This window comes from Zootoca vivipara, chromosome 2 (assembly GCF_963506605.1).
Source record: "Zootoca vivipara chromosome 2, rZooViv1.1, whole genome shotgun sequence".
NCBI classification, from domain to species: Eukaryota; Metazoa; Chordata; class Lepidosauria; order Squamata; family Lacertidae; genus Zootoca; species Zootoca vivipara.
The window spans coordinates 123,138,322-123,163,729 of NC_083277.1; the positions used below are offsets into that span (position 1 = coordinate 123,138,322).

A 25,408-nucleotide genomic window follows, 5' to 3' on the forward strand; every position below is an offset into this window, starting at 1 on the left:
AACAATGCCATCCACACACTATGTTCCGATGCAAGTAATGAACAGAAAGGCTGTCCGTTAATTGAAGCACAAGCCTGAGTATCATTCCAAAAAGTTACAAATACTCATTTCATTTTTTTACTTGGTGAAGGCTAAGGTAGCCAAGGTGAGGACTTTCACACTGAATATACTGAAATCCATTTCTAGTCCTGAGTCTTCAAGCTTGGAGGAAGCACACATTTTATGAACGAGTGAATGAAAGCTTAATGAAGGATTTTAAACAGGATGAGCAAGTAAGTTACTTGGCGAATAGAAAGGAGCAACTTGTTCCAGAAATAGGGAACGGAATGCTAGAAGGGTACAAAGACAGGAGTGGCAAAAGGGAACAAAGGAGAACCAGTGTGGTTTCTGCCACAAAACTGATTTTCTGTCTTGCACACTATCTTGCAACACACTCTCTCCTTTGACTAGACTCAAATACAATCCCATAATAACATAGTTACCAACGGTCTGTCAGGGTGCAGGGTGCAAATGCTGCTTATGCACCAAGCAAACTGCATTGTTTGCATAGTTAAATGACATAAAAAGTAAAAACAAAATCACCCTGATAGGGAAGGAAGATTATTTAGATAAGATAAATATCTCCTAAAAGTATCTCCTAAAGTCAGGAGCTAGATCCCAAGGCCTGTGAGAACACTTTCTTGCTTGTCCTTAGTTACAATTCTCAACCCGATAATAAATATAGTGTATGCCAGTTGTGCACATTTATAATTTGTACCTGAAAATATAATCTTCCTAGGGTCCCTTCTTTGGGTACAACTTCCTCTAACACAATGTGTTTTATACTAGGATCATGTGTTTGATACAGTCATGGATTCAGTTTAAAAAGATAACAATTGTAGTCCTTGCTTTAGCCTGTTTCTATTAAATTCAGATTTCACTTTTTTCTTTTCTTTTAAAACAATCTCACATTAACTAAATAACAATCATCATCATCATCATCAAATCTGGCTTCAAAAAACAACATCAATCATTCATCCCATTTCAGCTTCAAAATAAAATGCAACTCAGTAGCATTTTAGGGTAGATGAAATAGCAGCACTACTTACAGGGAGGATGACTAATGCCATCTTCTTCTTCCTCTTCCTCTTCTTCTTCTTTGGCGATCACTCGTATCCGAGTAAGATTGTTTTCCATAAACACGGTTTTAACAATGGGTCCGTAAGTGACTGTGGAGGCCAGTTCTGGATCCACACATCCTTCCACAGTAGGGACATTGGTTTCCGGGCGGGAGTTGATCACGGTGTGGATTTGCCAAGCGTGCCTTCCTCTTAGCACGTTTCTCCCTTGCATCCTGAGATCGAGTTTCTTCAAAGCCCATGACACCTTTGGTAAAGCTGTTCTCCAACTGGAGCGCTCGCAGGCCAGTGTTTCCCAGTTGTCAGTGTCTATACTACATTTTTTTAAGATTTGCATTGAGACAGTCTTTAAACCTCTTTTGTTGATCACCAGCATTACGCTTTCCATTTTTAAGTTCGGAATAGAGTAGTTGCTTTGGAAGACGATAATCAGGCATCCGCACAACATGACCAGTCCAACAAAGTTGATGTTGAAGAATCATTGCTTCAACACTGGTGATCTTTGCTTCTTCCAGTACACTGGTATTAGTACTAATGCCATACAGAGAATTTCAAAGACAGAGCCTGGATCTTCTAACAAATCCAACTCTGATCAAAGCATTTGTTTTGACATTTAAAGCCCTAACCAGATTTCAACGCCTGCGTACTTGAAGGATTACCTCTGCCATGGGCTCTGATGTCATCAGTGTTTATGGTGAGAGCATGACTACAGCTCACAAACACATGTTCACTGTGATTGGTGGGCATTTGGGTATTTTGATATTTTCTATTGCTTATACTGATTTTAATTTGGCAGAACAATCCAAGCAATGGGGAAGCAAAGTGATTCACACCTTTTCAAATCCCATGCTGGAGGGAGTGTTTTTCACCAGTGAGATCTCTCCTCTACTGGGTGTGTTATGTCCTTGTGGATGTACTGTATTCTGCGTCCCACCACACCTCAGGAGATATATCCTGAAGCAGATTCTTTGGCTAACAGACGAACAGTTCAATACAGTGGTATCTCTAGTTGCAAATTTAACTCGTTCTGGAGGTTCGTTCTTTACCGGAAACTGTTCTTAACTAGAGGCGTGCTTTCGCTATTGGGGCCTCTTGTTGCTGCTGCGCCACCAGCATACGATTTCCATTCTCATCCTGGGGCAAAGTTCTCAACTTGAGGGAACTCTTCCAGGTTAGCAGAGTTTGTAACCTGAAGTGCTTGTAACCTGAGGCGTTTGTAACTCGAGGCACCACTGTACTATGCATGCCTACTCTGGTGTATGTTCCATGCTCAGTGTAGTAAACATCCATTAAGATTGCAGCCTTTGAGTTTTAAGGTGACTTTCAACTTCAGTATTGGTTGCTACAGCCAGACTACTGAACTAGGAAGTTCAAAGGTCTAATCCATTTTGGGGTGAAATATGAGCAACATGTTTACAATGTTGTTTTACACAAACCTGGGCAAGGCTTAACAATGTGTGTTCCTGAATGCACCTTGAGGATATCAGACTCGGCCTTTTGGCTAAGATCAAGTGTAAAATGAAAAAAAAAATGCCAAAGGGCAAAAATTACAGCACAGACTGAGGGAGTGAGGGGAGTTCTTTTTTTAAAAAAAGTAAAAATATTTCAATACAGATACTTGAATAAGTGGAAAAAATATTCTACTTCTTGCCAAATTCTTTTAAAATTCCAGTCTTAGAAGCAAAAGCTCACTACACCAATTTACAGTTGTACCTCTGGTTAAGAACTTAAATCATTTTGGTGGTCCGTTCTTAACCTGAAACTGTTCTTAACCTGAAGCACCACTTTAGCTAATGGGGCCTCCTGCTGCCAGAGCACAATTTCTGTTCTCATCCTGAAGCAAAGTTCTTAACCCAAGGTACAAGGTACTATTTCTGGGTTAGCAGAGTCTGTAACCTGAAGCGTTTGTAACCTGAAGCATTTGTAACCCAAGGTACCACTGTATTCAAGAAATGCAATTCATTCTGCAACTATAAAAGTTGTGTGTGGTGCCCAAATGCCTTGTACAGGTTGCATGAGGCAGTAGGTATTGGCTTTCTTGTTGCCCTGATCCCACAGAGAACAGTCACCACCATGCTCGAAATTCAGCAGCAACAAGTGAATCCATGAATGGCATCTTGAAGCAGGTAATACATAACATTTTCTGGCATAAGTTGTAAGTCTCCTTATTCATTCATATATTTTTCTCCCCCTTGTTTCCAACTCCACATTGAGAGTATTGCTGAGTGCCACAAGGAAAGGTAGATAGATAGATAATTTATTACAGTCGGAGACCAGAACAAGGAAAGGTGTAACTTGGTTTTGTCCCCTGGATTTGGGGAGAATCTCCTGAACTACTCTAAGATCAAAGTCCTTCTGAGGAACAGAACCAGCCCCTTGAACTACTTCCAAAACAGCTACATCTTCGAAAACAGACATAAGAAAAACAAAAAACCCCACCTTGGACCATTTGCCATTCTCTCTGTCCAAAGTAAGGGAGAAATGTCTGTGTTATCCTTACGCAAAAGATCATCAGATCACTAAGCCTTTTCTCCTCCTGGATTGTGGATGATGGGAGCTCTACCGGTATCATCACCAGGATGACATCCTGCAAGCCAGTTTGCCAGCCCTACACAGAGTTAATAAGATTGTGCTTTGTACTGTCACTAGTCAAGAAGTCAATGTAATGTAGCCGCCAAATAGTTGGACACAGGCAGGGAAAACTCAAGATCATGCCCCTCTGTAGTCATGAAGCTACCGTATGAGTGCTACAGGGCCAGTCACAAACTCTTGACCCAGTTTATGTCATAGGGCTGTTACAAGGATAAAATAAGATAACCCCTATATGCACCACACTGAGCTCTTTATAGAAGGGGCAGGATAAAAAGATAAAGCACAGGCCTATTGCTGTCAATAATCACACATGCCCTATTCATCTGGGTTGGTAAATCCATGTATTATTTCCTATTCCTCAATTTGGCAATCCATGTTTGAGCTTTATTATATTAGAGTCTGACCACACTGGCTTCTGTATTCAAAGTTAATAATCAGTCTCCCACAGAGACTGGAAGAAAATATTTAATTCCATGTACAAAAACTTCAACTTTAGAAATTAAATTTTAACTGCCCTATGAGAAAATTAACAATTCTGTGCAGAGAGAGATTAATTGGTAATAGGTTCAGAAATACTTCTTCATGTAATGTACAGAAGAGGGTGGCATGAAAGCAAATACCAACAACAATGCCTGTTTCAGCTGGACTGCGCCTTTCCCCATAGGGCCACTTCATTTCTAGACAGAAGTTTATTTCATAGAATTGTAGAACTGGAAGGGACCACAAGGGTCATCTAAATCCAACCTCCTGCAGTGCAAGAATCTTTCACACAATGTGAGGCTCAACCCCGTGACTGTGGGATTAAGAATCTCTTAAGAGTCTTATTATGCTCTCTCGATTGAGCTAGGAAAGTGACTTCCCCATTTCATTTATTCACAAGGGAAGGCTAGGAATAAGGATCCCCCTTTTTTCCTGGACAGTTGGCAACATTAGGAAGAGGACTTAATCAAAATATCTTGCCAGGTTTACTGTTGGCTTTGGGAATCCCACACAAAGGGTGTCTTGGGAATAGAGCTTCAGGAGACAGTGTTTGGTGGCATGTTATCTGTGGAAGGCAGTAGCCTTAGGGTAAGACAATGTTTGCACATGCTGAGATTCCTTTGCCAACTGCCGGCTTAGTCAAACTGTTTTAAGTCAGGTGTCTTCCTAGGTTGATGGCACTGAGGGTTTGCTGTGAGACATTTAATTGTGTGCACTGACTTAACATAACTTATGGCTGCTTTTGCACAATGTGTGGCAATATAAGCATTGCGAGCTTTCTCCCCACCCTCTTTTTGTGTGATGAACTGGGTATACCCAGGTGGCGCTGTGGTTAAACCACTGAGCCTAGGGCTTGCTGATCAGAAGGTCAGCGGTTCGAATCCCTGTGGCAGGGTGAGCTCCCGTTGCTCGGTCCCAGCTTCTGCCAACCTAGCAGTTCGAAAGCACGTCAAAGTGCAAGTAGATAAATAGGAACCGCTACAGCGGGAAGGTAAACGGCGTTTCCATGTGCTGCTCTGGTTTGCCAGAAGTGGCTTTGTCATGCTGGCCACATGACCTGGAAGCTATACGCCGGCTCCCTCGGCCAATAATGCGAGATGAGCACGCAACCCCAGAGTCGGTCACGACTGGACCTAATGGTCAGGGGTCCCTTTACCTTTACCTATGGCTGCTTTTGCACAATGTGTGGCAATATAAGCATTGCGAGCTTTCTCCCCACCCTCTTTTTGTGTGATGAACTGGGTATAGGTGGGTGTGAATTTAGGACTGAGGTAACCACATCACCTGAAGGGATTTGAAGACTGGCCTTCAGTGCCTTGCAGATTGTCTACTGAATTTGCAGGGATTCCTCTGTTTGCTCATCTCTTGTCAAAAACATTTTGGGTGGGTGGGTGGGTGTGACTCCACAAATTCCCTACATCACTTATTCAATTGCCTAACTGTGCTTAAGTTTCAAAAGCTTTTTCTGTTATCCTGCCTAAATCTGCTGTGTCTCAACTTGATTCTTGCCCTTCCCTTGTGACTCAGGTGAACAGTTCCATGTGATCTTTATTGCAGTCTAGATATTTGCCAACTGATATCATGTACTGCTTTAATCTTCATTTCTCTAAGCTAAACAAGCACAGTTCCACCAACTTTTCCTTATGTCATAAATTCGGGACTCTTTGTTGTGTCTCGTTGTATGCAACATGCTCTCTGGATTTGTTTTTCTCCTCCTCTCCATCTTTTAAAGTGTGGTGAGTAAAAGCAGGTATGATACACCTGAGTCATGACCAGCACCAGTTTGGTTCTGTTGTAAATATACCTTCAGGTAAAAATGTGCCTGTGTAGAAATATGAACATCAGCTTGATTCTTGGATTATTGGTGGTCAGACCTGGAACGGGTGATTTTAGAAATATTTTTCATCTTTTTTCTGCAAGTATGGAAGATGAGCCTTCCTGGATTGAATCAAATGTCGATTTGGTCCAGCATTCCGATTCCCGCAGTGATCAGACAGATTCTTTTGGCATATGATATGCATGCAATGGCATTTCCTGACATTCCTCTGGCATAGGACCTCTCAAAATGCTGGGTGGCTAGCTCCCTGGTGCTCTCGTGTCTCGTCTTCTGTCCGTTTGGCTAGTCTTTTCAATGGCCATTGATGAATTATGGTTCATTTATATCATACCTTTCAGGATACAGATCCACCACAGGCAGTTTTACAAGATAGTAAAATGACATTCCCCCCCCCCCCCAGCCCGCGGGTCCTTGGGCGGTTGGAGCCTGGGAGGGGGTGCTTCTCACCAGGCTTCCTCCCGCGACCCTCCGAGCCCCATCTCTTGCGCCCCCCTCACAGCCGCTGTCCCCCTCCGTTGCCAGGCAACGGCACGGCCCCCTGCCCCTCAGGAACCGTGGCGAGGGCAGCGCCCCCGTCGTCAAGGCAACGCACCAGCTCCCGTACCTCGCGCCGCCACCGCCCACCGCTCGCTCGCGAGGCTTCTTCCACCTTCCGCTCGTCCGTCCGTCTCTCCGACGGCCGCTTCAGAGGCAGCGCCGCCTTTCGACTCCAGCAGCTCGCCCGGTGGGCGGGGCCTGGAGGCAAAAGCCCCGCCTCAAGACATAGAGCCCGAGAGGCCTAGACAAAACGGGGGAGGGCGGAAGGCGAGGATGCTGGGAAGGCGGTAGGCCCGCGGTGACCATGGTGACGGAACGCAAAGAGGGGCGGGGTTCCTGCTCAGCTTTTTGCAATGGGAGGGGCTGCGACGGCGGGAGGGGAACCTCGACGTCCTCGGTCGGGCTGGTCGGGAAGGTTGTCTAGCCCTCCTCGGCCATCTGTCTCTCACACAAACACAACTCTTGTCATAACTGACTGGATGGTTTTTGTTGTTGACCCTTTGCAGCAACTCGACAGACTGACAGAAAGGGCTCTCTTCCCGCCCTGGCCTCTGCAGGTTTGCTCCAGAAATGTCAGGATTGCACTCAGGACTCCCAACCTCAGTGAGTTGCAGGGGGTTGGACTAGATGACCCTTGGGATCCCTTCCAACTCGACAGTTCTTTTAATGGAGAATTCATGTTTCAGGAGATGATAGAAATTGTTTGATCCAGCACCAGTCACTGCTGCATATATGAAATACTTTATTGTCACTTGTACAACTTGTATACAGTGAGATTACACGAGCACCCCCACTCAGCTCTCTTAGTCTTAATTCCCCTCGTTTACTGGCGCACACCCACCAAACCCGAAAGTCAGCTGCCCTGTTGTTCTCTTTTCCTTCAGCAGCCTAACAGCCCAGGGATAGAAGCTGTTCTTTACCCTGTTGGTGGGACTAATTGTGCTTCTATATCTTCTGCCCAGGGCAGGAGATCAAACAAGTGCTGGCCAGGGTGTGAATCATCCCTAAGCATTTTCCTCACTCTCCTGAGGCAATGTCTTCCGAGATGTCATCCAGCGGATTCACGGGACAGCCCATAATATATTGTGCTGTATTCACCCCCCTCTGTAGGCACTTCCTATCTGTTGATGTCAAGCCAGCGTACCACACCGTGATGCAATATGAAAGGACACTTTCTATTGTGGACCGGTAGAAGGAGATCATTAAATGTTGATTGACATCGTTCTTTCGCAATGCTCTAAGGAAATGGAGTCTCTGTTGGGCTTTCTTAACCACTTGGGTTGTATTGATTTTCCAAGTAAGGTCTTCACTGAGATAAACTCCTAGGAATTTAAAGGAAGAGACTCTCTCCACACAGCCCTCCCCGATGTACAGTGGGGCTAGTACTCCTCTCTTCCTCCAGAAGTCCAACACCATCTCCTTTCTCTTGCTGATATTAAGGTGCAAGTTGTTCTCTAGGCACCATGTAGATATTTTTTGGACCTCCCCTCTATACGCTGATTCGTCTTCACCTGTTATTAGACCCATTATGGTGGTGTCATCTGCAAACTTAATAATTGCAGTAGACAATATACAGGGGGAGGCAGCTTTTCTAAGTAGTAAAAAGTAAACAGTATACATTCAAAATACAGAAGCAAGTAAGGGTTACTTGTCTCAGAGAAGTAGTGCAATTTGTTGATAATCCACAATTAAAGGTAAAGGTAAAGGGACCCCTGAGCATTAGGTCCAGTCGTGACCGACTCTTGGGTTGCGGCGCTCATCTTGCGGTATTGGCCAAGGGAACCGGCGTACAGCTTCCAGGTCATGTGGCCAGCATGACAAAGCCGCTTCTGGCGAACCAGAGCAGCACACGAAAATGCCATTTACCTTCCCGCTGTAGCAGTACCTATTTATCTACTTGCACTTTGACATGCTTCCAAACTGCTAGGTTGGCAGGAGCTGGGACCGAGCAACGGGAGCTCATCCTGTTGTGGGGATTCGAACCGGCGACCTTCTGACCAGCAAGCCCTAGGCTCAGTGGTTTAATCCAGTGCCACACGTGTCCCAATCCACAGTTAATAACAACAATTTTCTGTGTATTACATATTTACAGGATTTTAACTCTGCTCTTTAATCAAAGAGGCCCCTAGAGTGGTTTACATAGTCCAGGGACCAGAGGAGTCTGCTGGGAACTGATTTTCCAGCAGAGACAATAGTTTGGGCCAGCTTTCAGCTCATGCTGCAGCCTAATAGAATGGCTGCTGCGCTGCTAGATGATGAGGGAGGGAAGAACCCAGTGGAACTGATAGGATCATGATGGGATCCCATGTGTGGATAAATTCTTCCCTCCTAGAACACACAAGTGAATGCATATGGGATGTCTCATTTTATCCTCAAAAATTCTGTGAGAAATGTTAAACAAATAATTTGTCCAAGGTCATCCAGTGCTCTTCAGCGCTAAACAGATATATGAACCCAACTCATCCCTGTATAGTTTTTATTGCAACCTGTATAGGTTGGCAATAGTGTCCATTTCCAATTCTGACTTTAACTAAACATTAAATTTACTTAATAGTTAAGAGGAAATGATATTAGTGTTGGATAGCCATGATCCAAATAACTTAGACCCTCCAAGTGTCCCAATTTTCCAGGCACAGTCCTGGATTTACAGAAGCCATCACAGTTTCTGATTTGACTCCAGAATTTGGGGTGGTGGTGGTATGCAGTAACCCCCGAGCCAAGGAGATAAGATACAACCTTTAGAAGACATCTGAGGGCAGCCCTGCACAGGAAAGTTTTTTAAAATGTTTTCTTGTGTTTTTATGTATGTTGGAAGCCACCCACAGTGGGCAACCCAGTTAGATGAGCAGAGTATATTGTTGTTGAATAGGGCATCCTTTTTTTCATTGGAGAAATGTTGGCGGGTATGTATAACTGTCTCAGTCCACAGTGCAATAAAAACCATGGATCAGATCAGTCAAATTCATCATTTTGCCCCATAGTGAATGGCTAGTCTGACCATAATTTGCCAAATTAAAAGGTAGTTTTTGGTGCCTGTAATACTGCACATAGGTTACTTAAATGCCATGACTTCTGTGCTAATTGCTAATGTAGACTATTACTGGAGGCAAACTGATTATGCTGTCTTCCTCACTGATATCTGCAGTTGATTTGCTTTCATGAAAATAGATGGGCATAGTACTTCATTGGAGATTTATTGTCCAAATTATTTCTAATACAGGTAAAGAACTATTAGCTTTCTTATGAAATACTCTAATTTTAAAGCAAAATAAAAAATTCCTTCAGTAGCACCTTAAAGACCAACTAAGTTTTTATTTTGGTATGAGCTTTTGTGTGCATGCACACTTCTTCAGATACACTGAAACAGAATCAACCAGACCCTTATTTATATTCAGGGGGTGGGGGGTGGGAATGGGTGATGGGCTGATAGGAGTGGTGAACCAGTTGATGGCTGTTAACGACTGCTGATGACTGCAATTGGTCCTGGGGGGGGGGGGGGAAGCAAGGCACAAAAGAAAGCTGGATCATGCATAATGAGGCACAAAAGAAAGCTAGATCATGCATAATGAGATAAGAATCCGATATCCGATAATTTTAAAGAAACTGTTTTAGTGGCAAGGCACTGAGACTCCAAAAACACTTATTATTTGGGGGAATGAAAAAGAAGTGGGGGAAAGAAAGCCCAAAACCTTTTCATAACCATAACATTTAAACATTTCACAAGCAGGAAACATTATTAAGTAGTGTTGCTTGAAGAAATAGAACTGTGGTGTATGTAAAGAAGAGGAACATTCATTGTGCATTAAAAGTCACAATGTTCTAGAAGATGTAACAGGTATTCAAAATGAAGCACCTCTGGGTAGTATTATTTCTTGAAGAAGCATCTGTTTTCAACACCAGTGGGCAATGTAGATTTATTTGAGAAACATATTTTCTGTTACAAATTAGTACAAATTGTTCAGCTGCAAAACTTTGATAGGACATTATGTTCAATTTCTCTTTCTATCATGATGGAAATTGTTGTGCACATGATGTTCCAGTGACCTTTCCTCTACTTCCAGATCAGCAGAATTACCATACTCCTGAATCTGATAGTATTGTCTGAACCCTATTGTTAGAGAACTCACATGAACTGTTCACTGGGGGAGGGTTTCCTGTAGTATCAAGTGAGTCAAGAGCTACACAGATAGAGAAAGATTCATATTACAAGACACTAACAGGTTAGATAGTTTCTTGAATCACTTATCATAACAGAATGTCCCAAAGTGATTTACAAGAATAATGTACAAGAAGAAAATACTATAATAATAATAATAATAACAACAACAACAGTAATAGTAAAAACATCCTTTCCAGCTATTCTTGAATTTGGTGCTGAGGATAACACACATTATTGTATGCCAAGCAAATTCCTAATTATTTGGCATATTAAGAAATTCCCAGATTCTGCTCCATTGTGTGACTCAGTTTCCCAATTCATGGAAATGAACAAGCAAGCATGTGGGTATTCACAGAAAAATGCATCCACTTTCTTTCTACCCAGGTCCTGCTGCTGTTGCTGTGCTACTCAGAGCTAAGCCATGTTTGACTTAGGGTTTTGTCCAATCCAGGGATCATGGTTTGTTTGCCCGCCCTTGGACAAACCACAAGTGGTAACCCAAGTACACACCTTGGTCATGTGGGAGTAAGGCAACAATGCATGTGGTAAGTTACCTGACCTGGGGCGGGGGCGGCAATAGACAGAAAGGCAACTGGTATTCTTCTCTCACTGATTCCTTCTTGAGTAATGACTTGCTGTCATTAAAGTGTGTTTCCCTAGGCTTTACTTTCCTCCATCTTCAGTCAGTTGGTATCAGAGCTTCCTTTGCTAACCTCATCCACATGTTCAGGGCCGTCTTAAGCATATCGGGCGCCCGGGCGCCGTGGTACAAAGATCGCTCCGGCGCCCCCCCCCGCCCTGTTTCCCACTGTGGCTGTCTGGCGGGCGCAGCCACACAGAGCCCCCCTGGAGGCCTGGCGCCACCCAGGCTTGCCTTAGAGCCGGCCCTGGTTTTGTTTGCCAGGAGAAATAACCTCAGTTTTTTCCCCCAATCTTTCAACCAGCAGTTTTACCAGATTATTTACTTCTGTACTTTTTTATTATCAGGGTGACTGGGGCAACCCAGCTGGATGGGCAGGGTATAAATAATAAAATGATTATTATTATTATTATTAAGTTAGTATACTGATGCTTTTTTTAAAAAAAAATAATTTTTATTGGATTTACAAAATAAACATAGGAGACATAAATCAAATTCATTCCACCCTCTTCCACCCCCCCACGAGCCCCCTCCTGCCACGAGAAGGTCCCGTGCCAGGTGGATAGTTGGAGGTGTTCCATTTTTGTAGTTGGGGTTTATCCCCCTCCCCCTCCTCCCTCCCCCAGAGTCCTATTCTGCCACCAGTGGGCCCTGGGTTACGAGGCAAGACAGAAAAGAGTATCCACCCCCCTATCTATCCATACGTCTCTACAAAAGAAAAAGAAAAAAGCCCCCCCATCCCTCCCTCCCCCACCTTAAAAAAGAAAAATAACCCCCCCCCCGCAAAAAAGCAAAAATAAAAACTAAAAAAAAAGGAGAAAAAGAAAAGAATATATATCTATTCATTCTTCATGAACATTTTTATATTGGCTTCCCCTACCTCCCCCCTTCCAGATTTGCATTTTAAAGTCTCAATTAGGCCGTTTTCTGTTCATTGATGCTTTTGAATTATAGTGCTGGAGGAGACTCTTGAGCAGGGCTCAGCAACCTTTTTCAGCTGTGGGCTGGTCCACGGTCCCTCAAATCATGTGGGGGGCCGGATTATATTTTGAAAAATAAATAAATGAACGAATTCCTATGCCCCACAAATAACCCAGAGATGCATTTATATATATAAAAATGTAAACTGGGCATGTCCGTTCCTCTCTAATGTTCAACAAAACCGCTTGACCGATAGCGTTGAAATTTGGACACAACGCCACATGCGAATAAGAGAGTAACCTAAGACACTTTCCGTACACAGATGTCACACCTGGGCCACGCAAAAAACCCCAAACCCCGTGTTTCAGAACACACAACTCACCCCAAAGTGCATGCTGGGAAATAGAACCCAGAAGGGGACAGTTCCTTTTCCAAGGGTGGGGGCCAAGGAATGGAGATACAGGGCGGAGGCCTCCTCACAATTACATACTAGGCCGAGCCGAGGCCTACAGACTAGGCCTTGGCTCTACTTTACAGACTAGGCCGAGTGGAGCCCTAGGTGGGGGGAGGAGGGGCCCGAAGAGGTCATGGGTTGAGCCAGGATGGGGGGAGTCACAGGGATGACCCGGGGTGGGGGGAGGGGGGATGGGATACCCCATGGGTCACAATAAGATGGGAGGAATCACAGGGATGAGACACAACAACGGGGGGGGGGGGAGGGAAAAAACACATAGTGCAGGGGGGGACATATCCTCCTCCTTTCCTGAGTCCTGGGAAACAAGGACTCTGAGTCAGGCACAGCAACGTGTGCTCGGGCCAGCTAGTTTTAAATAAAAGCACACATTCTACTCATGTAAAAACACCAGGCAGGCCCCACAAATAACCCAGAGATGCATTTTAAATAAAAGGACACATTCTACTCATGAAAAAACACCAGGCAGGCCCCACAAATAACCCAGAGATGCATTTTAAATAAAAGGACACATTCTACTCATCAAAAACACTGATTCCTGGACCATCTGCGGGCCGGATTGAGAAGGCGATTGGGCTGCATCCGGCCCCCAGGCCTTAGGTTGCCTACCCCTGCTCTTGAGAGTCCCATGACTGCAAGAAGATCAAACCTATCCATTCTGAAGGAAATCAGCCCTGGGTGCTCACTGGAAGGACAGATCCTGAAGCTGAGGCTCCAATACTTTGGCCACCTCATGAGAAAAGAAGACTCCCTTGTGGGAATACCACATTGAAAACAAAGACAAAGGACCAAAGATTCAACCAGCAAATCTCTGGGAGGGAAAGTGCCCCCTCTTTCCCTTCACCAGATCTTTTTATTACAATATCAAAAGGTTACAAAAATTCAAATCATCCAATAGAATTCATCCTAAGTTCTAAAACCCCTCCCAGGTTTCCTCCCACCTTGAATCTGATACTGTTGGGAAGATCTGGAACTAACACCAAGATGCTAAAAAGACTTCCTGGACTTCAAAGAAACTACAACTAAAGACAGGAAAGGGGCCCAGGAATTCTTGCATAGATTAACAGTGTCTTGTCAGAAAACAGGTTTGTCAGCTTTTCAAAGGCCAGCAGAAAGAAGAAGATTAACAGATGCCCTTTCACCCAGATCTGCTTGAGCCAAATGTTTTCAGCCAAATGGCTAACTCAATTTACACTAACTTGCAATGTCCTTGTTTACCACATGTAGCAAGGCCTGTAGATCTGTGTATCAGATGCGTGTCAGAAACCTGGTTTGGACTGAGAACACCCTACTCACTGAATTCTTTAATCCAGGAATATCCTGCTCAATCAGTCTTTATCCCAGGGTCTTCCATGTATCCTTTTTTTATCAATGTACAGACCACTACACTCCCTGGAAAAGACCCTGATGTTGGGAAAGATGGAGGGCACTAGGAGAAGGGGACGACAGAGGACAAGATGGTTGGACAGTGTTCTCGAAGCTACCAACATGAGTTTGACCAAACTGCGGGAGGCAGTGGAAGACAGGAGTGCCTGGCATGCTCTGGTTCATGGGGTCATGAGAAAACAACTGCTCTACACCTGAAGATCTCAGAGCTGTTCACAGCACATATATCACTTCACTGATATATATGGATAACTAGCTGTACCTGGCCACGCGTTGCTGTGGCTCTTGTGGTGTCGGCGTGGGAGGTGAGGAGCGTTGGAGGTCAGGGTAGGCGAGGTCCGTGCTGTCTCCCAGCCTGCCTGCCGGCCTTCTTCTCCGCCCGGCGGTGGCGGCGAAGAGAGGTGGGGGGGGCCTGCGTCTCGCAACAATGGCGGCGGATGAGGCGTTGGGTTTGGGGCCTGGCCTGGCTCTTGTGACATTGGCAGAGACTGTGGCGGGTGGGGGGCCTGGCCTGACTCTCACAGTCCGGCCTGAGTCTCCCGGTGTAGCTGTAGGTGGCGGCGGCGGATGTGGGGCCCGGCCTGTCTCTTGCAGGGAGACCTTGCCCGCCTCTCACGATGTTGTCGATGGTTGGGGTGGAGGCTTTGGGGCCTGGCCTGCCTCTCGAGGCGTTGGTGGTGGCGGGAGCAGCAGGGGCGGCAGGGCCCGACCTGTCTCTTGTGGCCTGGCCTGAATATCCCGGCACCGATGGTGGCGGAGGTGGCATCTGCGTTTGCGGGTGGTTGGAGGTGATCAGCGGTGAGGCCCGTCCTGCTTCCCAGGCTACCTGCCGTCCTCCCTCTTCCTCGGCGGCTATGATTCTGGAATGGTGAAGTAGTAGTAGTAGTAGTACTAGTAGGGGGCGGGAGTCTGGAAACGTTGTTTTATCCGTCCGTCCGTCCCCATAGAATGTTCTATAGGATCTTTTCCTTTGACATCCAATAGATGGCGCTATTGCTACACAAAAGGATATGGCGCCTGTTCCTTTGACGACCACTGGAGGGCGCTATGCTTTTTAGACAAAATCATGTTTTTACCTGTGACAAGTGTGACCTCTGTATAATCTAAGGTTATGCAAACACTCGCATATTGGAATGGAACGTTGTGTCAAAATTTGAACGCAATCTGTCAAGCGGTTTTGGAGAAAAGTCATTGCACACAAACATGGACCTTTTACATTTAGATAGATAGATAGATAGATAGATAGATAGATAGATAGATAGATAGATTTAGGTATTTTGAGCTGGGCAGGGGGCTAATTTGTTTACATGCTTCTTACACAATGTAGGATAATATGTTTTTTTGTTTTGAAACTTATTTTAGAGGAGCAATGGAGGTCATCTTTTATGTTCCCACCAACATGTCAAGTGGGGCTTTGGTACTAGGTAGAGAGCCTTCTTTCTCTTTGTCTGCATTCAGTCTGTGGAGCTCCTTGCTTTGGAAGGCCCACATGTCTCACTCCCCCTGGTGACCTTCCACTGCCATGTGAAAACCTTTCTACTTTAGAAAGGTGTTTGGGTTGTGAGCAGTGGCGGAGCTTCATGCTCCAGCACCAGGGGAGAGCAGGTGGGGGCGGGGCTGGCGCACGTCCCGTGGGGGCGTGGTGCGCATCCTGGGGAGCATGGTACAACGCCTGGGGGGGCGTGGCGCCCAGCGAGGGCGGGGGGCAGCCGCAATGGCACCCCACCAGGAACGCGCTGCCGGGGGCTGTGCACCCCCCGCACTCCTCTTCCTCCGCCAGTGGTTGTGAGTCATTTGAGACTGGACCTAATGGTCAGGGATCCCTTTACCTTTAACCTACTTTTATTTTTCCTCCTGGTGGTATGTTTTGTTTGACACACACAGAGTGTTTTAATCTTCTGTTGTTCAGTCTTGAATTTTACCTGCCATGTCATCTTTTATCTCAATTTTTTTGTATTCTAATTTTATTAGTTTTAAAGGTTTTAGGCTGTCTTGGACATCTTATGGAAAGGTGGAATAGAAATAATTTAATTAGTACATGTATTTTTTTGCCAACAAGCCACCATTGCTCTGCACGGTTATGAAAAAATAATATTCTAGGATGACACAGAGAGCACAACCAAGGAACTCTTTTTCTTTCACCTGCCCAGGAAGCTATCAGTACAACGAACAGATTTCTGGCAAGCAGTGCATGGGTCATATTATCTTCAAAGGTCTGCTTTAAGAAGATTAAGGTACTGGCGGTGGATTCTATTAATAGGGAGGGAGGTAAAATCCAGCAGGAAAGGTCATGCACATCAGTGATCCAAACTGTAGCAGCAAGGCAAGAGTAGTGTCACACTGGAATGTGAAGGGGGGATCTCAGCTGCACAAGGAATGAGAGAAGGAGGTTGCTAATGATACAAAACACTGAGCAATGTGAGAACTCTGGCTTCTTATTCTGGGCATGGAGATGTCTTCAAGGTGAGAAAAATGGAACTGTATCACATTGATGTATTCTTTTTTTTAAAAAAAATTTTTTATTAAGTTTCCCATTTTAACAATCCAATCAAACCACATCATATATTCCAAATTATACATATTATTCAATAATCAAACAGTCCAAATATTATGCCAAATTATATTTTTTTTCAGGGGGAATTCACCATGCTCCGAGAACAGGGGGGATCTGATCATCTCATACTTCTACTGCTTTTCTTAATCTTTTCCCATAATCGTTCCCATAAGTCATTCTGATGTTAATCCTAATTATTTTCCAGAGCCTTTGAGTTCTTCTGGCAAAGCAAGGTAGCTCAAAACAGTGTGTTTTTGTGTGTGTTTTATGTCCAAGATCCCCCTCCACATTGATGTATTCTTAACTTAGATGGAGTCGCCATCCTTGGGTGGACACTACGTAACACCTGGCAGGTATAACAAATCTGACTGTATCATTAACATGTATAGACTAGATTGCATTCCCAAGACTTTCTTAAGACCCCTCTAGACCTTTGGTAATGATTTTTTGTTCTTGTAGTCATTGTCACTGCTGGAGTCTTGCCAAAGCCCCAGCCTGAACTGAAATGCCTTATTTCTCAAGATCTTCGTGAGGAAACCTAGTTCCAAATGGAATGGTTTGCCAGAGGAGGTCTGTGTAGTGCTTTCCAAGTCACACTGATATCTATTGCTTGCTATGCAATGGTTTCTAGTAAGGGCAATAGCCATTTATTGCTCCTTGGCTAACCTCACTAGCTGTCATCAGAGGTAGGTTAGACAGAGAGTGACCCAAGTCTCCCATTTTGCTTCATAGCTGAGCAAGGATTTGAAGTTTGCTCTTTGTCAACTCTGTCCAACATTTTGTTCATTGTGCTTAATTTTGGGGACTCACAACTAATGGCAGAGCTGGGCAGTGGTAGAATGTGGAGAACCACAATTTAAATTATTTGTTGCATTTTGTTTTTATTATGTGCAGATATCTCTCTCTTTTTCTTACACAACCTTTATTTTTTATGCCTTCCCCACCTGTAGTCTGAAGTCATAGAATCATAGAATCATAGAGTTGGAAGAGACCACAAGGGCCATCCTGCCAAGCAGGAAACACCATCAAAGCATTCCTGACATATGTCTGTCAAGCCTCTGCTTAAAGCCCTCCAAAGAAGGAGACTCCACCACACTTCTTGGCAGCAAGTTCCACTGTCGAACAGCTCTTACTGTCAGGAAGGTCTGCCTAATGTTTAGGTAGAATCTTCTTTCTTGTAGCTTGAAACCATTGCTCTATGTCCGCTTCTCTGGAGCAGCAGAAAACAACCTTTCACCCTCTTCTATATGACATCCTTTTATATATTTGAACACGGCTATCATATCTCCCCTTAACCTTCTCTTCTTCAGGCTAAACATACCCAGCTCCCTAAGCCGTTCCTCATAAGGCATTGTTTCCAGGCCTTTGACCATTCTGGTTGCCCTCCTCTGGACACGTTCCAGCTTGTCAGTATCCTTCTTGAACTGTGGTGCCCAGAACTGGACACACACAGTACTCCAGGTGAGGTCTGACCAGAGCAGAATACAGTGGTACAATTACTTCCCTTGATCTAGCCGCTATACTCCTATTGATGCAGCCCAGAATTTCATTGGCTTTTTTAGCTGCTGCATCACACTGTTGACTCATGTCAAGTTTGTGGTCTACCAGGACTCCTAGATCCTTTTCACATGTACTGCTCTCAAGCCAGGTGTCACCCATCCTGTATTTGTGCCTTTCATTTTTTTTGCCCAAGTGTAGTACTTTACATTTCTCCTTGTTAAAATTCATCTTGTTTGCTTTGGCCCAGTTGTCTAATCTGTTAAGGTCATTTTGAAGTGTGATCCTGTCCTCTGGGGTATTAGCCACCCCTCCCAATTTGGTGTCATCTGCAAACTTGCTCAGGATGCCCTCAAGCCCATCATCCAAGTCATTGATAAAGATGTTGAACAAGACTGGGCCCAAGACAGAACCCTGTGGCACCCCACTAGTCACTACTCTCCAGGATGAGGAGGAGCCATTGATGAGCACCCTTTGGGTTCGGTCAGTAAGCCAGTTACAAATCCACTGAATGGTAGCATTGTCTAGCCCACATTTTACCAGCTTCTTTACAAGAATATCATGGGGCACCTTGTCAAAGGCCTTGCTGAAATCAAGATAGGCTACATCCACAGTGTTCCCTTCATCTACCAGGCTTGTAATTCTGTCAAAAAATGAGATCAGATTAGTCTGACATGACTTATTTTTCAGGAACCCATGCTGACTTTTAGTGATCACAGAGTTTCTTTCTAGGTGCTCACAGACTGTTTGCTTAATGATCTGCTCTAGAATCTTTCCTGGTATTGATGTCAGGCTGACTGGGCGGTAATTGTTTGGGTCCTCTCTTTTCCCCTTTTTGAAAATAGGGACAACATTTGCCCTCCTCCAGTCTGCTGGAACTTCGCCTGTTCTCCAGGAATTTTCAAAGATTATTGCCAGTGGTTCTGAAATCAAGTCCATCTTCAAGAAACTGCAGACCGTGATCTAAGAATCCAAACCGTTCCTGTTTGCACCATTTGCGAAGCCAGTTGTTCACTTCCCCTATTTTTCCCTCTCTCCCTGGGCCATGTCGTTCAACTGGGAGGACAGAAGAGATGACAATTTGTGCATCTAATTGCTTCAACTTCCTGCCCAGAGCCTCATAATCATTTTTGATCTTCTGTAAGCTATGGCTTGCAGTGTCATTGGTTCCCACATGGACCAAAAGGAAGGGGTATTTGTCAGTGGGTTTTATGATTCCTTGCAGCCCTTCTGTTACATCTTGGATCTTGGCCCCAGGGAGACAGCACACCTCTCGAGACATCTTGTCAGGCCCACAGACCACTGCTTCTGTACCCTTCAGTAGGGAATCCCCTATCACCACTACACGCCTCCTCATAGGCTTGGTCGGGATTCTTCCATGTGCTGTCCCTTCCAAGGTCACCTGCATATTCCTGGAGGACTGACTTTGCTGCTCGTCTTCATATCTCTGATCAACTGTGATGAGGGAGAGATCTTCAAATGGAGTCTGTTCTTCGTCTTCCATGTTAAGGGAGAGCACTTCAAATCGATTGTGTAGTTCTAAACACTCAAGAGTGATCCCTGGGCTTTCTACTTCTATGAGTCACGTTCCTCCATACATCTGGGTCCTGTGTTGGGGAATGTCTCCTCCTTGGTGCAGACACTGTGCTCTGCTGCATCCAAGAAAAGCTGTAGATACACGGGCCTGAAGTTGCTGGACCTTGTCTTCTAGTAGGGCAATCAACTTGCAATTGCTCCAGGTGTAGCCGTCTACATCCTTTGGCAAGAATACAAACATTGCGCAGGAATTGCAGGTGACTGCATTTGTTCCCTTAACCTCCATTTTGAACAGCTTGAAGTCAGGGAAGAAGAAGAAGAAGAAGAAGAAGAAGAAGAAGAAGAAGAAGAAGAAGAAGAAGAAGAAGAAGAAGAAGAAGAAGAAGAAGCAGCAGCAGCAGCAGCAGCCTAGGTCTCCCCCAATAAACGTTTAAGACTAGCTCCCCTAAATGTAAAAGATGGGACAAACTGCGCGCGCCTAGCGGCATGTGCCGCTGAACTCCAGGCCATAGCTGCCAAGTTTTCCCTTTTCTCACGAGGAAGCCTATTCAGCATAAGGGAAAATCCCTTTAAAAAAGGGATAACTTGGCAGCTATGCTCCAGCCACTGACTAGCTCCACCCACACCTACTCAACTGATTCCACAGAAGCCCCACCCCCTCAGACCATGTGCTCAGGGAGAGCACACTCCCAAGGTCACCTGCAAGGTCACCGGCCATAAACAAACACACACACAAGCCTGGACAGTCACACAAATCCAAGAGGCAGAAACCCTAGAAAATACGCACAAGCACACAAACAAATGAGGAAAGTAGTACAGTCCAGTCTAACACTCCCCCACCCCACCCTGAATACTTCAATCAATGATTCAATAAAAATAAATTCTATGAATGCATGATGAAGCTAAGAAAAAGAATAATTTCCCTGATACTGCCTTCTTGTTCCTTTTCAGCCCTAAAATTGGAATATGGCACCATAAAATGGTTCTTTAGCACAACAATCAGTCTGTAGCCATGGCTGTCATTTTTACCAACAAGACCCTAATTGTGAACAACAAGGACAAGGATAAGTTGGAGCTGGAACGTGAGCTCACCCGAGCATTGGAGAACAAGATTATGCTGCTGTATTTTGGCTCTGGTGAATGTCTTCGATGTCAAGAGTTTGCACCCATCCTGAAAGAATTTTTTGTGAGGCTCACAGATGAATTCTACGTGGAGAGAGCATCCCAGCTGGTCCTGGTCTTTGTCTCCCTGGATGAGACTGAGGAGAAGCAAGACAAGTTTCTGAAGACCATGCCCAAGAGATGGTTGTTTTTGCCCTTCCAGGATGAATTCAGAAGGTAGGGATTCCAGTGCTTAGACAGCTTAGACAATGGGCAAATTCAAAGTGAGTCACCAGAGGCATATTTGCATAGTTTATGCCAGTGGTTCCCAACAGGTGGTCCGGGGACCCCCAGGGGTCCGCGAGCTATGCCAGAGGGGTCCGCAAGATGCTATTAGAATAAAAAATATATTAAATATATTTTGTATGATAACAGATTTTTTGTTTTGGCCGCTTCCTGCATGAGCAGAGTCTAGTGCAAAACTAGAATTAGATAGAGGCAGTAGTTCTGCTGTATGCCGTTAGGTGGCGCTTTACAGACACTACTGTTTTGCAAAGAGGCAGCGCGCGCATTTTACTAACGCTCACCTCCTCAAGATGCTTTGTGCACGTTGGCTTAATTTGTGCGCTACTGCGCAGGTACCCTGTCTTCTCCATTCCCCTCCCTCCTCCCTGGCATGCGCTGCCTCTTTGCAAAACAGTAGTGTTTGTAAACACAGCGTTGTTTTTCGCGGAAGCTACAGTTCGCGTAGTTAAAAATGGACCGTTGGTTAAAAAGTGGTTCGTTAAAACGACAAAGGCCTACAGATGAAGAGGAAGATAATGCATTTGATGTTCAAGCAAGTAAGTCAGTCACTCTCGAACCGATCTTGTCAGTGTCCATTGAACCTAAATCGTAACTGTAAAAAACATATAAATATAAAATATAAAAAGACTCTTAATTTGGCTCTCACTTTTTAATTTTAGGATTAGGAATTAATGGGGGTCCTTGTCACAATAGCGGCTCGATGAGGGGGCCTCGAGAAAATTCTGTTGGGAACCCCTGGTTTATGCATCGCTGGGGGATGGACTAGATGACCCTTGGGTTGGGTCCCTTCCAACTCTAAGATTCTATTACCTTTGCCAGGAGCTGCTGCATGGTTGTGCAGCACACCCATGTGGTGAACTGTTGAATTGCAAGGGGTAGCTTCTCCCTGAAATACCTTCATGCCTCGGACTGACTTGCACACAGGAGGGAATATAAGGCTGAGTTGTCGGGAGGTGTAGATAGGCTGGGCATATCAGGATGAGGTGGGGTGGGGGAGTTGCTCAAGGACAACCGCTGGGCGGGACGCAGCAGAATAGGACCAACCACGTCAGAGTCCTGGGATACCAAAAGTCTTCCGGGGAGGAGGGTCCTCCCCAGGGAGCTTCCCAATCGGGTGCCTTTCTGCACCCTCTTCTGTCTCCCCAAAGTTCCACCCTTGCCTCCTGACCTGGCTTCACCATTAGAGCCACCAGGGCCCACCACCCGTTCACTTTCCCAAGAGGAGATCACTGCTCCCACTACTGAAGGTGGGAAAATGCATAACGTGATGATGTCACAATACTGAGTAAGTGATCCTACTTGTTGCAGGGGATAAGAACTGGACACAGAGATTTTTGGTGGCCTCCCCATGATATATAATGTGTAGATATGCTCGGAGACAGTAACTGGGCAAAGAAAATGAGCAATCATCAAGCAAGCAATTTGGTTTCAAAACTAACTAACTAACTAACTAACTAGTTGGGACCCAGGTGGCGCTGTGGTTAAACCACTAAGCCTAGGGCTTGCTGATCAGAAGGTCGGCGGTTCGAATCCCTGTGACGGGGTGAGCTCCCGTTGCTTGGTCCCAGCTCCTGCCAACCTAGCAGTTCGAAAGCACGTCAAAATGCAAGTAGATAAATAGGAAGCGCTACAGCGGGAAGGTAAACGACGTTTCCATGTGCTGCACTGGTTTGCCAGAAGCGGCTTTGTCATGCTGGCCACATGACCTGGAAGCTATACGCCGGCTCCCGCAGCCAATAATGCGAGATGAGCGCGCAACCCCAGAGTCAGTCACGACTGGACCTAATGGTCAGGGGTCCCTTTACCCTTTACCTTTTAACTAACTAGTTGTTGGTCTGACGTAGTCAAAAATTTTTTTTAAAAAAAATCATTCCACTAGCACCTTAGAGACCAACTAAGTTTGTCATAGGTATGAGCTTCTGTGTGCATGCACACTTCTTCAGTTACACTGAAACAGAAGTCACCAGACCCTATGTACAGTGGTGCCTCGCTAGACGAATTTAATTTGTTCCACGGGTCTTTTCTTATAACGAAAAATTCGTCTAGCGAATCCCATAGGAATGCATTGAATTTTTTTAAAAAAAATTTTTGCCCATAGGAACGCATTAATTGAATTTCAATGCATTCCTATGGGAAACCGCGATTCGCTAGACAAATTTTTCGTAAAACGAATTCGTCTTGCGAGGCAACCTCCACTAGAAAAAACCTTTCGTTAAGCAGAAATTTCGTTAAGCAGGGCATTCGTTAAGCGAGGCACCACTGTATAGTCAGAGGGTGGGGAGGGATTACTCCGAAGGGTGGTGGGAATGGGTGATTGGCTGATAGGAGTGGTAAACCTGTTGATGACTGTTAACGACTGTTAATGACTGCAATTGGTCTTGCAGGAAAAAGCAAGGGCTGAGGTGCTAAAGAAAGCTTTATCATGTATAATGAGATAAGAATCCAATGTCCTCCAGATCTCTCCATGGTTTTAAGTTTGGTAATGAGTTGCAATTCAGCAACTTCTCTTTCCAGTTAGACTTACTAACTAACTAACTAACTAACTGGCAAAACCCATTGTTTTCCGGACTTCTTCAAGCTTCTATTCAAAACCTTGGAGCTTCATCTCTCTTTCTGTATTAACTTCCAGGGAACTGGAATTGAGATTTTCTGTGATGAACCCCCCAGTGGTGGTGGTGTTGAAGCCAAACGGGGAAGTCCTTGCTGAAAACGCAGTGGAGGAGATTAAGCAGGTGGGCCCTGCTTGCTTCAGGAACTGGCAGGAGGCAGCTGAACTGGTGGAGAGGAACTTCCTCCTGGCCCAGGACTTTGACAACATGCCTCTGAGGAGCATCATGGATCCCATCCGTCGGCTTAAATACAAGCTTGCAAACAGTAAAAGCAGAAAAAGAAGCAAAGATGACAACGAAGAAGAAGAAGTGTTCTCCTGACAGGACATTTCTTCCCACAGTTGCTTTGTTGTAGTTGAGCTTAACTCTTCCCAACCCATGACCAGTGTGCAGGATAATGATTGTTACCTACAAGCACAGAAATTGTTACTGAGCACAGATTTCAGGCTTCTGAAAATCTAAGTGCCTTTTTGGTTTACTTTTTAGATAGGGTTGCTTCGACTTATGAAATTTCCTGTTTCCAATGGTGCTTTTCCAAGGCACCACTGTATAATAAAACTTCAGTGATTCAAAGGCAGCACTACACAGAGTACAATACAGTAGTATCTGCTTTCATATGGATCTCCCTGTTCCATAACTGGAATATTCTGTTACAACTTGCTTTAAAGGTAAAGGAACCCCTGACCATTAGGTCCAGTCGTGACCGACTCTGGGGTTGCGCGCTCATCTCGCATTATTGGTCGAGGGAGCCGGCGTATAGCTTCCAGGTCATGTGGCCAGCATGACAAAGCCGCTTCTGGCAAACCAGAGCAGCACATGGAAACGCTGTTTACCTTCCCGCTGTAGCGGTTCCTATTTATCTACTTGCATTTTGACGTGCTTTCGAACTGCTAGGTTGGCAGGAGCTGGGACCAAGCAACGGGAGCTCACCCCGTCACAGGGATTCGAACTGCCGACCTTCTGATCAGCAAGCCCTAGGCTCAGTGGTTTAACCACAGCGCCACCTGGGTCCCTACAACTTGCTTTAGGCTCAGACAATAACTACTGTAAACTATGGTTACCAGATTAGGTGCAAAGCCTTCTTTCGCACCCTGTGAAACATAAATGCTCAGAGTTTTTTTAAAAAAACTGGGCAACAGCCGCCTGCCCATGACTCCTGAGCCTCCCCCGATCAGTCAAAAGAAAGGGGGAAGGGGGCAGGAGATCTGTACTGCCGGACATCCCCAGTTGTCAGGGAGAATTTGGAGGAGCAAGTGACAGGAGAGGCAGAGCAGGGGCTCGGGGATGCTGTGGAACCCTTCAACCGCCCAGAGACAGAAGAAGCGGAAGAGAGGGCAGAGATGAGCCACGAGGAGGAAGAGCTCAGGGATGCTGCAGAGCCCTTCAACCCCCCAGAGGCTCGGGAAGGGAGCTCAGACTCTGGAAGGGAGGGGGTTTTCAAATCAGCACAGACAAGGAGGGAAACGAAATGTAAGGGTCAAAGACCTCTCGTGCAATTCCCCCGCCTACCTTGTTGGTGCGGGAATCGAAGGAAGCCATTCCCTGAATCTGACTCAACGGGTTCGGACGCATAATCCTGAATTGTAGCTGTTTCTTGTCCATATGTAATAAAGGCTGTAAATATCAAGCTGACTGTGCCAGGGTGTTAATGTGAAGGGGAGAC

The 25,408-nt window shown here is 45.3% G+C and overlaps 2 protein-coding genes across 4 annotated transcripts in view; one reads left to right on the top strand and one right to left on the bottom strand.

The window, feature by feature from the left end:
- The window catches only part of SLC27A1 (solute carrier family 27 member 1), a 51,593-nt gene extending 44,818 nt beyond the window's left edge, over positions 1-6,775 (bottom strand). Inside the window, exon 1 of one of the 3 annotated variants that reach the window (XM_035101793.2) lies at positions 6,632-6,775. The gene's annotated coding sequence lies outside the window, so the exon portion shown is untranslated. Of the gene's footprint in view, positions 1-1,088; positions 6,425-6,619 lie in introns of those variants that run through there. The other 2 variants (XM_035101807.2, XM_035101801.2) reach the window with 2 other exon arrangements.
- A 13,966-nt stretch (positions 6,776-20,741) lies between these two features.
- On the top strand, positions 20,742-24,863 carry NXNL1 (nucleoredoxin like 1). Its single transcript, XM_035101823.2, has 2 exons — positions 20,742-21,067; positions 23,766-24,863. Exons 1-2 carry the CDS (start codon positions 20,742-20,744, stop codon positions 24,064-24,066), a joined length of 627 nt encoding a protein of 208 aa, XP_034957714.2. The 3' UTR covers positions 24,067-24,863.
- The last annotated feature ends 545 nt before the right edge of the window (positions 24,864-25,408 follow it).

Coding starts and splice junctions, on each gene's coding strand:
- NXNL1 (XM_035101823.2), top strand. CDS start 20,742: ATGGCTGTCATTTTTACCAACAAGACCCTAATTGTGAACAACAAGGAC. Junction 21,068..23,765: donor TTCCAGGATGAATTCAGAAG/GTAGGGATTCCA, acceptor ATTAACTTCCAG/GGAACTGGAATTGAGATTTT.